Source organism: Mauremys mutica, chromosome 12, assembly GCF_020497125.1.
Source record: "Mauremys mutica isolate MM-2020 ecotype Southern chromosome 12, ASM2049712v1, whole genome shotgun sequence".
In the NCBI taxonomy this organism is placed as follows: Eukaryota; Metazoa; Chordata; order Testudines; family Geoemydidae; genus Mauremys; species Mauremys mutica.
The window spans coordinates 17,728,704-17,744,877 of NC_059083.1; the positions used below are offsets into that span (position 1 = coordinate 17,728,704).

General features: G+C 54.7%; 2 protein-coding genes across 2 annotated transcripts; both read right to left on the reverse strand.

The window, feature by feature from the left end:
- Nucleotides 1-451: 451 nt before the first annotated feature.
- LOC123346321 (protein S100-A16-like) lies at nt 452-3,505 on the reverse strand. The gene is made up of 4 exons (XM_044983661.1): nt 3,398-3,505; nt 3,077-3,149; nt 2,188-2,357; nt 452-1,559 (listed from the first exon to the last, which is right to left on the reverse strand). The coding sequence occupies exons 2-4, from the start codon at nt 3,117-3,119 to the stop codon at nt 1,419-1,421; spliced, it is 354 nt and encodes a 117-aa protein (XP_044839596.1). The 5' UTR covers nt 3,120-3,149; nt 3,398-3,505; the 3' UTR covers nt 452-1,418.
- A 6,579-nt stretch (nt 3,506-10,084) lies between these two features.
- Nucleotides 10,085-12,191, reverse strand: LOC123346322 (protein S100-A16-like). Its single transcript, XM_044983662.1, has 3 exons — nt 12,108-12,191; nt 11,335-11,504; nt 10,085-10,668 (listed from the first exon to the last, which is right to left on the reverse strand). The coding sequence occupies exons 1-3, from the start codon at nt 12,148-12,150 to the stop codon at nt 10,528-10,530; spliced, it is 354 nt and encodes a 117-aa protein (XP_044839597.1). The 5' UTR covers nt 12,151-12,191; the 3' UTR covers nt 10,085-10,527.
- Between the last annotated feature and the right edge of the window lie 3,983 nt (nt 12,192-16,174).

The window sequence follows — 16,174 nt, forward strand, 5'->3', positions numbered from 1 at the left end:
ATGTCCGTTCTTATATTCTTATGTTCTTATGTCATAGACTTGTGGATTCCAAGACCAGAAGGGATCACTGTGCTAAGCTAAAATGACCAGTATAACACAGGCCATAGGACTGCCCTGAATTAATCCCTGCTTGAACAAGAGCCGATCCTCTAGAAAAACATCCCATTTTGATTTTTAAAACTGTCAGTGTGACGGAGAGCAGGCTGTAGGGGGTGGGGGAGAGATCCCAGTGACGGAGAGCTGGGTCGTGTGGGGCTCCCATGCCAGAGCCAGTGGGGAGGTAGGTGACATGGAGAGCAGAGGCCAGGGCAGATTCGGGGTGTACGGGGTGACTCCCAGCAGTGGGGGAGAGTGTGACAGATTTTTGTTACCAAGCTGCCTGAGGCGTCAGGTGATCAGGCTGAGGCTGCAGGATCGTTAGGGGAGGAGATGACGAAGCACACCAAGTGTCTAAGTTTTAAAGCTTTATTAATAAAACAGCAGCAGAGAGCGCTGGGGGTTCCCATGTCACTCAGAGGAAGGAAGAAAGCGTTAGTGCCCCAAGCCCTAACCCCCTTTCATACTCACACCCGCACTACCTGAGGCTGGCCAAGCCGGGGTGTAATGTAAGAAGAAGAGGGGGAGGGGTGGACAGGAGTTCTTGTCCCATTTACGTGTTGTCCAGGGTCTGCTGTTTTTCTCCGACTTGCTTTGGCTCTCGGGAGCGTTTTTAAGTCCTGGGTTCTTCTGGGGGTGTTTCGTTCAGGGTCCTCTGTTCCTGGTGCTCTTTGTACCAGTCCAAACCGGCTTTCTGTAGCCTCCTCAGCTTTCCCAAAACACACCAGCTCCACGGATGTGAGGCTGTTTTCCCCGTCGCTGACCTTGCCGTCTCGCTCGTTTTTGCAATCTCTGCGGCCCTGCTCAGCTTGTCGAGTGCCTTGACCTTGGACTGAGGCCAGCATCTTCGGAGCTGAAGTGTCAAGGTAACCCGTTCTCTGCACTCTTCCTTCCTCCCCCTTTGGCCTCTCGCAACCTGCAAAGGAATCGTCCACTCCACTCTCACACCTTTAACCCTTCCCAAAATGCCTTGCGATGCTTGCAACAACATTAGCAACATACAATGCTGATCTGCCTCCCCAAGGGACCTGAGGGAGGGGGCCATTGGGTTGTGACAAGGTGGGGAGCATGTGAGCAAAGACCGAGGGGTGATCAGGGTGGGATCCAGGCAAGGGGGACAGGGGCAGCTGCAGAAGCATGAGACATGCGGAACGGGGAAGGGAGTGAGGGGTCCCAGCAAGCAGACAGATTAAGGTTGCTGGGTTTAATGGGGGCGTGGGGGAGGTGCAGGTTTGCTTTGAGTGCATCAGGCAAAGGATTTGGGGGCATTTCCCGTTGAGGCATGTGCCTCGGTTTCCCCACCAGACACAGCTCCCCGGTCACTACTCGTTATAATGGCTACGCCGGATCACTCGGCAAATCTCTGCGATGAGATCCCAGTACTCGTCGAAGGAGATTTTCTGATCGTTGTTGGCATCCACCGTCTTAAACATGTCCAGCGCTGCCTTCCGGTCCTCTGCGTTCTAAGCTCACCAAGGAAACAGCAAGTCACTGCTGGGGACCCATCGGGCACGTGGATCAGTAACGGGCTTTACTGCCATGTGTGTGTGTGTGTGCGCGCTGCTGCCCCCTGCTGCAGGGGGTCAGACTAGCAGGGCTCCCCACACACAGGGGTGTGTGAAGGAGAAGTGAGATACAAGTCAAGCTTGAGGCCCATTGGCAGGGCTGTGGGGAGCCTGGTCTGGCATAGCAGGGGGGTCAGGGGGTCAGGATTTAGTGCCATTGGCAGAGCTGTGCGGAGCAGCGCTAACTCCTGGGAGAGCAGGGGGATGTGGGCCGGGACTGAGGGGCCCCAGCAGAGCGCTGTGTGTGTGGGGGGGGGGAGCCAGGGCTGGGCTCATCGGGGTCTCTGGGTTGGGAGTGAGGGGCACCCGCAGAGTTGTGGGGGGATCCCCGGGCTGGGACAGCAGGGGGCTGTAGGTCGGGATTGAGGGGCACCAGTAGAGCTGGCGGGGAGCCCAGGGCAGGGGCAGCAGGGCGCTGGAGGGCAGGGCTGAGGGTCACAGAGAGACTCCCCCCCCACCCCCCCTTTGCTAGGAGCCAGTGGTTGATGTCTCCAGTCGCCTTGGGGAGCCAGTAGCCGGGTCTCACCGTGAGCTGATGGCTCAGCTCATTGCTGAGCAACGTCTGGGAAGCCGCCTGGTCCAGCTCCTTGGGTCCCTCGGAGCCCTCGGCGTATCTGTAGAAACTGCCCACGATGGCATGGAGGCCCCTTTCCAGCTCAGAGCCCTCCTCTGCCATCTCGTCGGGCTTCCTTCCACCTCCAAAGCAAAGGCAGCTGCCGTCAGGATGGGCCCACCGGCCCCAGAGACCTCAGCTAGGAGCCCCTGTCCTGGGAAGGCTGGGGAGTACCTGCTGCTGGGGATACAAGACCTGCTGCTGTCTGTGGGAGGGAAGGATGGGGGCATGGGGGGCTACAGAGATAGATGGAGCCCAGCTCTGCTATGGTGATGGTTGAGCATCACTTTGTGATAAAGGTCAGTGACTCTACGTGCTCTAAAATCTACCTATGAACTCACATTGTCTTGACATTTTCCCACCCAGCTCCACATCTGAACCTTCATCTCCTTAGGCCTCAATAACCCATCTGTAAAACAGGGGAAACAGTCCTCATCTTGTCTAGTTAGATTGTAAACTCCCTGGGGCAGGGACTGTCTCTCCCTGTGTGTCTGTGCAGCGCCCGGCACAACGGGGCCCTGATCTTGCTGTGTGTCTGTGCAGTGCCTGGCACAAAGAGTTGTCTAGCTGTTACTCTAATACAAATATCATAACAACAAGTGGTGGGTGAGTGTGGCTGCAGACGATGGGTTCTGCGTGGGTCTGACAGATTCAGAGGGGAAAGGGGTAGGTTACAGAGAGAATGTTGCATTACATTGAAGAGAGACCCTAGGACTTGGGCCATTGTTATTGGCTGACGTAGTGAAGGCTCCGTGCAGAACCAGGGCCCAGAATGGTCAGATTAGTTAACGACGCCTCTTACCGCTCCTCTCCCCGGACGGCTCCGGCTGCAAACTCTGCCCCATGGGCCCGCAGGGGAAAGTGCTCCTGGGTTGCTAGAGAGACCAGAATCGGGCATGAGTGAGCGCCATGATGATTGCTCAGCAAATCTGTAAGGCTCAGGCCAAGACGGTAGCCTTGAAAAGTAACAAGAGTTAGAAATGGACAATATTGCAAACTATGGCTGTGGCTGTTAAATGGTTAAGATGACCCGCCGGGGGCTAGTAACAGGGACAGAAAATGAGTAAAAAGAAACAAGAGACACAGCAGAGCCCGGGAAGCCGGCAGTGCAGAGACATGATACCTTACGGCAGGTCCCGGGACAGCGCAGACGGTTGGAAACAGCTGCAGAGAACCTGGGAGAGAGGGACCTGCCGCCCCCTGGTCTGGTCTTGCTGGGCAACAACAAACTCTGGGCACTTTTGTAGTGTTTGAACAATGGGGACAGGAAGGGAACGTGGTGGCCAGAGCAGAATTAAAAACTGGAACATGGAATGGCTGGAATGGGGCTGCAATGGGGACATTGGGAATCACCCGAACCAGCCACCTAACAAGCCACGGGCAGGGGCCACCCGTAGGATAAGATCCAGGCTCCGGTAAAGCCTGAACCGACACCTAGGCCGAACGGGAGAAGTGAGTGCCCAGGAGAGGGAAGCAGCAAACAATACTGTCACTGGACTGGTAAATCAGATGAGGTTAAAAATGGTCCAGGTGACAGAGCACATGAGGAGACGGGAGCTGCGATTCGATCACAGGGGAGTGATAACAAAGAACTTCCAAGTGGAACCCCAAGAGCGAGCGGGTTAACACCTGGGGTTGCTGCATTAACACACGGAGGTGCCCAGAAACAGTTAACTGCAGCCGGCCAGGGCGCTCCTGCAACCCAGTTGGCAGGCAGACAAAAGCAACAGACACTGCGGGAACAAACAAGTTTTTCATGAGCAGGCAACAACCCCCACTCGCCGCTGAGAGCCAGGATCAAAACCAGGGGTGCAGGTTCCCATCGTGTTTCACCCCCTCGCTCACAGCTCATCATATAATCTGCATTCTACCCCACTGGTTACGTTTTCCTTTATATCCTCTCTCCATTTACTACACTCTCTGCTGCTGCCTGTACTTTACGATAACGTGACCGAGTTCGCTAATTTCCCTTGCTTCTCACCCCGGTTCCCCCGCCTCCCCTCACTTCTGCCCTCTCTTCCTTTGAAAAGTGAAAAGTTACAGTTATTACAGATGCCCCCATTGCTGAAAAAGATGAAGCAACCGAAAACAAAACAACAAACAAACAAAAAGAAAACAAGCTGAAAACTTTCTTTTTAATAAACCCAACGAATTAATTTATTTTAATCCTTCAGGAATGCAACAGCTGGAATAACTCCTAACTTTTGTGATGATATGGTTGCCAAGCAACAGAAATGCAGACTCTGCTTCTAAGCCTAACCACTGACTAAGATTTGAAACATGGGCTTTTCTTATTTCCATGGAATAGCATTTTTAAAAACAATTGCGAGTTTGTTTTGCATGTCACACATGTTATCCTGTGTTGTATGTTGTTTGTGTCATGTGACTATTTAAAAAAAATTGTTGCAACAAAAGTCAGTTTTGTACTTTCTTTTAATAGAAGTGGTACTGCATTATTTTAATATTATGGTTGGCATATAACACCTATTAATTCTTTTGCAAAGCTCAAAAAGGCCTGAGTGATAAATAGATGTATATATAGTTTTGCCTCAACAAGCCATGTAATTGCAAACAAAAAGCATTTTCTTTTATTAATCACAGGTTTTTTTATTCAAAGGAAACAGCGTAAGGGGAATCTTCAGCATTAACGTCAAGGTAATATTAGTAAAATGTCAATTTCGGGGGGTTATTTTATTAGGGCTGTCAAACAATTAACAAAATTAATCATGATGAATTGCAGTTTTCATCAGACTGTTGAACAGTAATATAATACCATTCTGCTAACCATTCATATGCCCCTTCATGCTTCGGCCACCACTCCAGAGGACATGCTTCCATGCTGCTGATGCTTGTTTAAAAAATAATGCCTTAATTTGTGACTGAACACCTTGACGTATATATTTCATGTTACGGCAGTCTCGGATGATGACCCAGCATATGTTGTTCGATTTAAGAACACTTTCACTGCAGATTTGACCAAACACAGAGGAAGTACTGGTAGGAGATTTCTAAAGCTAACTACAGCACTCAACCCAAGGTTTAAGAATCTGAAGTGCCTTCCAAAATCTGAGAGGGATGAGGTTTGGAGCATGCTGTCAAGAGTCTTAAAAGAGTAACACTCCAATTAGGGAACTAGAGAACCCGAATCCCCCCAAAAGAAAATCAACCTTCTGCTGATGGCATCTAACTCAGATGATGAAAATGAACATGCGTTGGTCCTCACTGCTTTGGATTGTTATCGAGCAGAACCCGTTATCAGCCCGGAAGCATGTCCTCTGGAATGATGGCCAAAGCATGAAGGGGCATTCAAATGTTTAGCATATCTGGCATGTAAATACCTTGCAATGCCGCCTCCAAAAGTGCCATGTGAATGCCTGTTCTCACTTTCAGGTGACATTGTAAATAAGAAGTGGGCAGCATTATCTCCTGCAAATTGTAACCAAACTTGTTTGTCTGAGCGATTGGCTGAACGAGAAGTAAGACTGAGTGGACTTGTAGGCGCTAAAGTTTTTGAGTGCAGTTATGTAAAAAAAAATTCTTCATTTGTAAATTGCACTTTCACGATAAAGAGATTGCACTCCAGTACTTGTATTAGGTGAAATGAAAAATACCATTTCTTTTGTTTCTTTTTACAGTGCAAATATTTGTAATCAAAACTAATATAAAGTGAGCACTTTACACTCTGTATTCTGTGTTGTAATTGAAATCAATATGTTTGAAAATGTAGAAAACATCCAAAAATATTTATAAGAAGTTTAAATTGGTATTCTATTATTGTTTAACACTGTGATTAAAACTGAGATTAATTGTGATTAATTTTTTTAATCGAGTTAATTAGTTTTGAGTTAATTGCATGAGTTAACTGCGATTAATTGACAGCCCTTGTTTTTATAAACTTGTTTGTACCTTCAAATATAATCATAAGAATGTTATAGCAAAGATGTCAAAAATATAACAATATATACTATGCCTGTTTATGCAACATGTTAAAGTTAACCAAACTATTTCAACAGGATTCCATCTTTGTCTACCAAATACAAACAAGTATCATGAAAGTTTTATACCCTCAAAGTGTTTGCATAGACCTGCATTTACTATTCATTTTGGTGTAATTTTTATACTCTTTTCTTTTATGTTATGTTGAAGGAAAGCAGTGGTCGGTAAAGTCTGTGCTTCTGAACAGTTAATAAAGGTGGGATTGGGATCACAAGCAAATTAACTCTAAAAAGCTTGGGTAAAAATTCTGTTCTTAACTCTTTTTGCTAAAACAGAGTGCTCAGCCGGGGAGAGCCGGACACTTTCTCACAGAAGATTGAGAGCACCCATTTTAGCAATCAAGCACTACGCTTACTATGAAAAAATTGGTAATGCACACGTTAAGGGAAAAGGAATATCTATGCAACAACTGCAAACGTATCTAAAACAGGTCTGTCTGTGCTAAAGACTTGGGAAAATCAGAACAAAAGCAAAGCTTGTGTTATAAAAGACTTGGTCCCTATTTCAGTGCAAACGAACTAAATTAATCCGTGTATTAAATTTGGGTTACTGAACCAAAGAGAAAATGTGAAGCAAAGACGCTATTTGTTAACCAACGTAAGCTGTTGAAGGGGGCATCTCGCAGAAGGAAGACACCAGAAGATATCAGTGCACAGTGAAAAAACATCCGGGCATCAAGAAAGAGCTTTACAAATAACAGATGGATCAACTACCCCTCAGTTTACTGTATATGGATACGAAGTAGGCAACCAGCTAGAAACCACTTGCTGGGCCAGATCTAGCTGGTGTTTAAAGACGTGTATTACTGAGTTCATGTGGCTGTGGTTTTAAATCACTGAGCTATGGATACATTTGGCCACGGTGTAAAAGCCACTGTCTGATTGCTGTAACCTTCTCTGTGAAGTGATGTACTAGCCCAGGCCAAAGCGGCTGGGTAGAGATTATTCCACAGTCTGGGATCTCTCCACGTAGCAGACTCCAAACTCTAGCTGGAATGATGGGTCACATTTCGAGATGATCCGAATCTGAAGGCCAATTGGAAACAGGCTAATATGAAAAATATATTTTTCTATGTACATAACAGAACATTCATGACTGATCAGCAGGCAGGAGAAACTGTCTCTACGCCTGTAACTCCCGGCATTAAGGGCTGGCTACCGAAGGAGCCGTCCCCCTCTTACAATGCGCGTGACATCGCTGAACTGTTTAACCAAATGCAAGAAAACGTGAACCAACTCATTGCCCCAAACCACATAAAGGCCAAGGGGAAAACAAATTGGAAAAGAAGCTCTTGGTGCTGCTGATGGCAGTGCCATAGTAACTAGAAATTGTGTGGAGAAATCCCCCCCTTAGCACCAGTCACCATTTGGGGTCAATGACACTGTTTCAAACAGACGCATGTTCTTCAAAACACTCGTGTTCGGTGTCTGGGTACCAATATGAAATCCTGACATAGCAATGCCTGATGAACTGGTCACTGTGTCCATTCAGCAGGTTCTCTGCCAGGCAGCATCTCCAAGAAACAGCTGGATCTACGTCAGCTACTGATGTATCACGCAGCAGGGCGAACCTACACAGCATCGCCACTCCAGCGTTGTCAGTTTCGCATGCGTGTCTGTCTGCCCTCTCTGTATGACGCGCCGGCCCTGCAGACAGCTGACTCAGCAGACCTCCATCGATCTGCCCTGAGTGACCACACGCTCAGTTCAGTGGCGAAGGCGCTCGGCCAGGTTAATTGCCGACCAAGCACGGTACTAGTGCCTTGTACGTGTACAGGTGCACTGAGGCGTGTCTGCCCGTGACACTGGACCAGCTCAGGCAGCGGCGGGACTTTCCACTGCCCCCTAAGCCAGACAAAAGTCCCCCTCCTCTGAATCGCTTTTGTACCCAGATCCAAACAAGTGGTGCAGCAGGACCCGCGGTTAGTTACTCCCCTGCACCTTGTACCCGTGGGCTCGACCAAAGCAGCCCCATCCATCACCCCGGCCTCCGCTTTCCTCGGGGTCGCGTGCTCCTGTACCAGCTGCCAGGATTGTGCTTCTGCCCGGCTTTGTGCTGGGCTGGGCCTGGCCCAGCCTCTGGAGCATGAGCCCATGAACACCCAGCGCCTGGTATCGCTATGGGGCGCCTGTGTTTTAGCAGCACCAGCGATACTGCTGCCAAGTGCCTGTATCGGACACTGAACTTGGAGGCAGCCGCTTTGACACAGGTCCTGGCTTTGGGTCACAGCACGGCCACGGGTCTTACCCCAGGCCCTGTGCTCCAGACTCTCTCGACCACGACAGCGGTGACAGTCTGAGTGGCGTGCACCCTAGGGGCGCTTTGCTGGTACGATGCACCAGGCAAGTGCTTCTGGTGTAGACGCAGCCTCTCCCGCTCTGACTCATGTGAGCAGGAGCTCCAGGTTCAGCCCACGCCCTTTACCTCTGTCTGCTGCACCAATCTGCCCCGTGCCCCGTCGTATAACAGCATGGCCAGACCATGCCAGCCCTGGCCCCGCTGCTGGGACCCAGAGGATGCCGGGGTGGAGCAGGGGAGGGATGCCGGGGCGGAGCAGGGGGGGATGCCAGGGCGGAGCAGGGGGGGATGCCGGGGCGGAGGACGGCGGGGGATGCCGGGGCGGAGCAGGGGGGGGATGCCGGGGCGGAGCAGGGGGGGGATGCCGGGGCGGAGGACAGGAGGATGCCAGGGCGGAGCAGAGGGGGGATGCCGGGGCGGAGGAGGGGGGGATGCCGGGGCGGAGCAGGAGAGGATGCCGGGGCGGAGGAGGGGCGGAGCAGGGGAGGATGCCGGGGCGGAGCAGGGGAGGATGCCAGGGTGGAGGACGGGGGGATGCCGGGGCGGAGCAGGGGGGGATGCCGGGGCGGAGGACGGGGGGGTGCCGGGGCGGAGCAGGGGAGGATGCCGGGGCGGAGCAGGGGAGGATGCCGGGGCAGAGGACAGGGGGATGCCAGGGCAGAGCAGGGGAGGATGCCGGGGCGGAGGACAGGGGGATGCCAGGGCAGAGCAGGGGAGGATGCCGGGGCGGAGGACAGGGGAATGCCAGGGTGGAGCAGGGGAGGATGCCGGGGCAGAGGACGGGGGGATGCAAGGGCGGAGCACTGGAGGATGCACGGGCGGAGGACGGGGGGATGCCGGGGCGGAGGAGGGGAGGATGCTGGGGCGGAGGACGGGGGGATGCCGGGGCGGAGCAGGGGAGGATGCCGGGGCGGAGGACAGGGGGATGCCAGGGCGGAGCAGGGGAGGATGCTGGGGCGGAGGACGGGGGGATGCCGGGGCGGAGGACAGGGGGGGATGCCGGGGCGGAGCGGGGGAGGGATGCCGGGGTGGACCAGGGGAGGATGCCGGAGCGGAGCAGGGGAGGATGCCAGGGCGGAGGACAGGGGGATGCCAGGGCAGAGCAGGGGAGGATGCCGGGGCGGAGGACGGGGGGATGCCGGGGCGGAGCAGGGGAGGATGCCAGGGCGGAGGACGGGGGGATGCCGGGGCGGAGCAGGGGAGGATGCCAGGGCGGAGGACAGGGGGATGCCAGAGCGGCTGAGAAGGTCCCAGAACTTGGCCTGTTGAGTCCCGCCTGCAGTGTGACAATGATGTGCCCAGCCTGGGAGCTCCCCACTGCCCTCTGCTGGCTCTGAGCTGTACTGCATGTCCACACACCAGAACTGACCCGTCCAATCCAGGCTGCAGTAAGAACAGACACGCAGCCGGAGCTCAGAGCAGACTCTTTATTCAAGCCATGTTACCGAGTGACAGTGGGTGGCGGAGGGAGGGCAGCCCATAGGGGTTGGGGGAGAGATCCCAGCGACGGGGCAGGGATTGGTGTGGGAGCCCAGCAGCTGGAGAGATGGGTGGGGTGGGCATCTCATGCCAGGGCTGGATGGGGGCGTTGAATTGTGAGGGATCCTGGCAGCAGGGTAGCAGGGTAGGGGGTGATATGGGGAGCACAGGCCAGAGTGGATTCGGGGTGTATGGGGTGACTCCCAGCAGTGGGGGAGTTGGGCAGCATGGAGAGTAAAGGCCGTGGTGTGATCAGGGTGGGATCCTGGTGGTGGTGGGGGGGGAATGGGGGCAGCATGAGACGTGCAGAATGGGGATGGGAGTGGAGGGATCCCAGCAGGCAGATGGATTAAGGTCACTGGGTTTCCAAGAGTGGGGGAGGTGCAGGTTTGCTTTGAGTCTTTAAGGCAAAGGATTTGGAGGCCTTTCTGGATGCGGCGTGTGCCTCGGTTTCCCCACCCGACACAACCCCCACAGTCACTACTCGTTATAATCGCGGCGCCGGATCACTTGGCAAATCCAGGCGATGAGTTGCCAGTACTCGTCAAAGGAGATTTTCTGACCTTTGTTGGCATCTAACTTCTCAAACGTGCGCATCACGGCCGCCTCGACCTCTGTGTTCTAAAACACACCAAAGAAACAGGGAGTCAGCGCTCGTGGCAGCGTCTGGCACGTGGATCAGTAACAGGCTCTACTGCTGGGATGGATGCAATACCACCCCCTGCTGGAGGGGATTGGCCTAGCAGGGCTCCCCCACACACAGACGTGTGTATAAAGGAGAGGTGAGATACAAGCTCGAAGCCCATTGGCAGGGCTGTGGGGAGCCAGAGCTGGCGTAGCAGGTGTCAGTGGGTCAGGATTTAGTGGCATTGGCAGAGCTGTGGGGAGGGGAGCCAAGTTCTGGGTTAGCAGGGGGCTGTGGGTTGGGATTGAGGGGCTCCGGGGGAGTTCTGGGGGCGGGGGAGCCAGGGCTGGGTTAGCAGGGGGCTGTGGGTCGGGATTGAGGGGCTCCGGGGGAGTTCTGAGGGCAGGGGAGCCAGGGCTGGGTTAGCAGGGGGCTGTGGGTCGGGATTGATGGGCTCCGGGGGAGTTCTGGGGGTGGGGGAGCCAGGGCTGGGTTAGCAGGGGCTGCAGGTTGGGATTGAGGGGCACAGGCCGGGGGGAGGCCCAGGACTGGGATAGCAGGAGGCTGAAGGGAAGGTCTGAGAGGTATCGGCAGATCCCCTTTGCTAGCAGTTAGTGGTTGATGGCTCTGGTTGCCTTGGGGTGCCAGTAGCCGGGTCTCACCGTGAGCTGATGGCTCAGCTCATTGCTGAGCAGGTTCTGGAAAGCCACCTGGTCCAGCGCCTTCACTCCAGGCGGGCCCTTGGCGTATCTGTAGAAGCTGTCCACAATCACACAGAGGCCGTGTTCCAGCTCAGACCCCTCCCTGGCCGTCTCAGCTGGCTTCCTTCCACCTCCAAAGCAAAGGCAGAGGGTGTCAGTGTGGGCCCACCAGCCCCAGAGACCTCAGCTAGGAAGGCTGGGGAGTACCTGCTGCTGGGGCCACCAGACCTGCTGCAGTCTGGGGCAGGGATGGATGAGGGGTGTGTGGTGGGGGGCTAGATAGATAGATGGGGCTCAGTGACTCGAAGTGCTCTAACGTCGACCTGTGAACACACGTTGTCTTGACATTTTCCCGCCCAGCTCCACAGCTGAACCTCCATCTCCTTAGGCCTCAGTAACCCAGCTGTAAAACGGGGAAAACAGACCTGCCCTTGTCTAGTTAGATGGTAAACTTCTTGAGGCAGTGACTCTCTCACTGTGTGTCTGTGCAGCGCCTGGCACAACGGGGCCCTGATCTCAGTTGGGTCACGTAGCTGTTTCTCTAATGGCGGCAGTTGGTGGGTTCTGGGTGAGTCTGACAGACTTGGGGTATAAGGGGAGTGTGCAGAGAAAATGATGCATTAAATTGAAGAGAGACCCTAGGACGTGGGCCATTTTTATTGGCTGATGTAGTGAAGGCTCCGTGCAGAACCAGGGCCCAGAATGGTCAGGTTCATTAGCGACGCGTCTCTTACCGCTCCTCTCCCCGGACGGCTCTGGCTGCAAACTCTGCCCCATGGGCCCACCAGGGAAAGTGCTCCTGGGTTGCTAGAGAGACCGGAATCGGCAGTGAGTGAGCGCCATGACCACGGCTCAGCAAAGAGCTCTCCCCTGATATGGACTCAGGGCAGGGATGGGACGGGAATAGGGTGACCAGACAGCAAATGTGAAAAATCAAGATGGAGGTGGGGGGTAATAGGCACCTATATAAGACAATGCCCCAAATATCGGGACTGTCCCTATAAAATCAGGACATCTGGTCACCCTAGACGGGAAAGAGAAGCGCAGGGGGGCTGAATTTCAATGGGAGGGGATTGGTCGCTGGTTAGATGGAACCAGATGGGCATCCTCTTGCCTGGCAAGTTACGAGAGCCTAAGGGCTGGAGCCCCCTTAAAATCCCATTTGCGCCCCAATGCAGGTGCATGGGCTGGCTAGACAAGGTGCATCAAAGCCGCCCTTCCAGCCCTGCCCCCGGCCTGCGTCCAAAGAACTGCCCTGTGCCCCGCGATCCCTGGAAAGGCTGGAAGGGTTTGTGTCCGGGGAGATCCCAACTCTGGGCCCCCAGCCTGTGTCTGGTGGTGTGTGAAGCAGGGTCGTGTTCTCCAGGCCAGAAACCAGCCGTGGTCACGCAGATACTACGAGGACGTCTCCGCTGCAGTAAAACCCTGGGGGCTGGGCCGTGGCTGATGACTCCGGCTTGGGCCGCGAGGTTGTAGAATTGCCGGGTGGCTGCTCGGGTGCAGCAGGGGGAGGGGCTTAGACCCCAGGATCCAGAGTGAGCCGGAGCGGCTGCACTGCAATTGAACAGCCCCACGAGCCTGTGGCCACTGACAGGTCTCGCTGGGCCAGGGTCTGAGCTAGATGCTGGTAGTGCTCAAAGGCCTGGGAAATAGGCTCTGGATCTTCCCACTGTCAGCAAACTGCCCGGGGTCCTGGTGACTGGGATCCCAGTTGGGCTGGGACATTTAAAGCCGAGCAGGATGCTCACTCACCTGGGTGGGGGCTGCTGCTCCCAGGGTCCGGGAAAGCCCGAGATCCGAGCAAGCTGCAAACAGAGGCCGGGTGTGGGGCAGGGCGCCGGGGGCTATTTCTGGGACGGTGCCTCATCTGGGATGAGACAGCTGGTCCCGGAGTGGCAGGTGGCAGGGTGACGGGGACTGGGCTGCCGGGGAGGAGTCTGGGCACCGACACAGGAACAGAGACGGGGGCCTGCTCTGACACAGCTAAAGCCAGGGGACGGGGGGGGGGGGGCTGATCCGAACCCTCCCCTCCCAGCAGAGTCTGTGATTGGTGACAGTAGGAATATTGCTTGGGAAAGGAGGGAAGCCTATTGGAACCCAAGCGTAGCCAGAGGGACTCCTTAATTACAACAGAGCCTCTGGGGGTTTGTCTATACTGCCTTGTAAACCCGGGTCTGTGGGATCCGGACTGGAGCATCCACACTGCATTGTAAACCTGGATCTGGTCTGTGGGACCCGGCCTTGAGTGTCCCCACTACATTGTAAACCCAGATCTGGTCTGTAGGACCCGGCCTTGAGTGTCCCCACTGCATTATAAACCCAGATCTGGTCTGTGGGCCCCGGCCTTGTGGACATGGTATTTCCAAGTCTGTGCTTGCAGTGTGAACCTGGGCTGACAACTGCTGGCTCTGGGTCTCACAGCCATGCTAGCCGGTCCATACTGCACCACACAGACCTTCTGACTCCGGTCTGTGACTTGAACTGTGTCCACACTGAAAAAACGACAGGGGCTCAGACACCCTTGAATAAAGACCGTAGGCCACGCTGACAGGACGGGGGACTTTATCCTGGGAAGCAGTGACAGAGAATGGTGGCAGATAATGAGCTGGACATGAGCTCCCAGTGCGATGCTATGAGCAGACGAGCTAATGTGCCCCTGGGATGTATAAATGGGATCTCGAGTAGGAACCAGGAGGTTATTTTACCTCTGGATTCCGCCCTGCTGCGACCGCGGCTGGGATTCTATCCTGGTGCCAGAAGGATGTTGATAAATTGCAGAGGGCTCGGGGAAGAGCCACAAGAAGGATTAAAGGATTGGAAAACCTTTACTATACAGTGATAGACTCCGGGAGCTCAAACTACTTAGCTTAACTATGTCCTGGTCTACACTGGGGGGGGGGGGGTCGAACTAAGGTACGCAAGTTCAGCTACGCGAAATTCGCGTAGCTGAACTCGAACTACCTTAGTTCGAACTACTTACCCGTCCTGACGGCGCGGGATCGAAGTCCGCGGCTCCCCCGTCGACTCCGCCACCGCCGTTCGCGGTGGTGGAGTTCCGGAGTCGACGGGAGCGCGTTCGGAGTTTGATATATCGCGTCTAGATGAGACGCGATATATCGAACTCCAAGAAGTCGATCGCTACCCACCGACCCGGGAGGGTAGTATAGACGTACCCAAAGAGAAGGTGAAGGAGAGAGTTGATCACAGTCTGTCAGTACCTACATGGGGAACAAATATTTAACAATGGGCTCCTCAATCCAGCCCACCTGAGCCTCATTAATGGCCTCTCCTGGGGCCTGAGAGGGGGCAGCTGTGGCTGGGGCTGCAGGGAGAGGAAGCTGTGGCAGGGGCTACAGGGAGCAGGAGGTTCTTGACCAAGGAGTTGGGCTGGGAAGATGGAGTCAGAGGTCAGAGCAGCAGGGGGGATGGGCCAGGAAGATGGAGCCAGAGGGAGGAGCAGCTGGGGGGGTTGGGCCGGGAAGATGGACCCAGAGGGAGGAGCAGCCGGGGGATGGGCCAGGAAGATGGAGCCAGGGGGAGGAGCAGCTGGGGGGTTGGGCCGGGAAGATGGACCCAGAGGGCGGAGCAGCCGGGGGATGGGCCAGGAAGATGGAGCCAGGGGGAGGAGCAGCAGGGGGGTTGGGCCGGGAAGATGGACCCAGAGGGCGGAGCAGCCGGGTGATGGGCCAGGAAGATGGAGCCAGGGGGAGGAGCAGCAGGGGGGGTTGGGCCGGGAAGATGGATCCAGAGGGCGCAGCAGCCGGGGGATGGGCCAGGAAGATGGAGCCAGGGGGAGGAGCAGCAGGGGGGGTTGGGCCGGGAAGATGGACCCAGAGGGCGGAGCAGCCGGGGGATGGGCCAGGAAGATGGAGCTAGGGGGAGGAGCACTAGGAGGGCAGCACAGGGCTTGCCTGCTGACCTCTCAAAGCCGGAGACTAGTTGGCTCTGGGCCGGCCTTGGCTACACTGGCGCTTTACAGCGCTGCAACTTTCTCGCTCAGGGGTGTGGAACCCCCCCCCCCCCGAGCGCAGCAAGTTACAGCGCTGCAAAGCGCCAGCGTAAACACTGCCCCAGCACTGGGAGTGCAGCTCCCAGCGCTGTAAGCTAATCCCCACGGGGAGGTGGAGTACCTGCAGCGCTGGCAGAGCTCTCTCCCAGCGCTGGCACTGCGACCACACTCGCACTTCAAAGCGCTGCCGCGGGAACGCTTTGAAGTTGCAAGTGTAACCATACCCGGAGAGAGCTGGATCCTGTCCTGGAGAAGAAAGGGCACCAGGAAGAAAGACGGGGGTGTTCTCTGCTGGGAAGAGCCGGCCAATCCACTTGGGTACTAGTATAGACCAAATGCATCAGTGTGTATTTGGTGTTTAAACATCATGAAAACAAAGGGGATGCTGCATGCAATGGGTTCATTTACCTGCATCCCGATGGGCTGTAATGGCAAACATTTACCCCTGTCACCAAATAACCCATCAAACTACACAGCAGCCGTGTGGAATGCAAATGAAGAACTCAAACCGCAGAAGTGCGAATTTCAAAGCAAGTCGTGGTTGTGTGTGATGACTGGAGATCAAAGACTCTACATACATTCCTCTCTTTCGGCCCTCAAAGAATGAGCCCACGTGGGTAGGGACCCTGTCGGCTTGTTTTCTGTGAGAAGAAGCTGTAAGTACGGACACCAGGAAAATTTCTTCATCTCTGAACTGTTTGGATTCGAGAGGGCAGAATAACTGAATGAAAAGACAGCGATTCCCCGAGTTACTCTGGGGAGTCCTGAGAAAGTTTGAAAAACTGACCAATG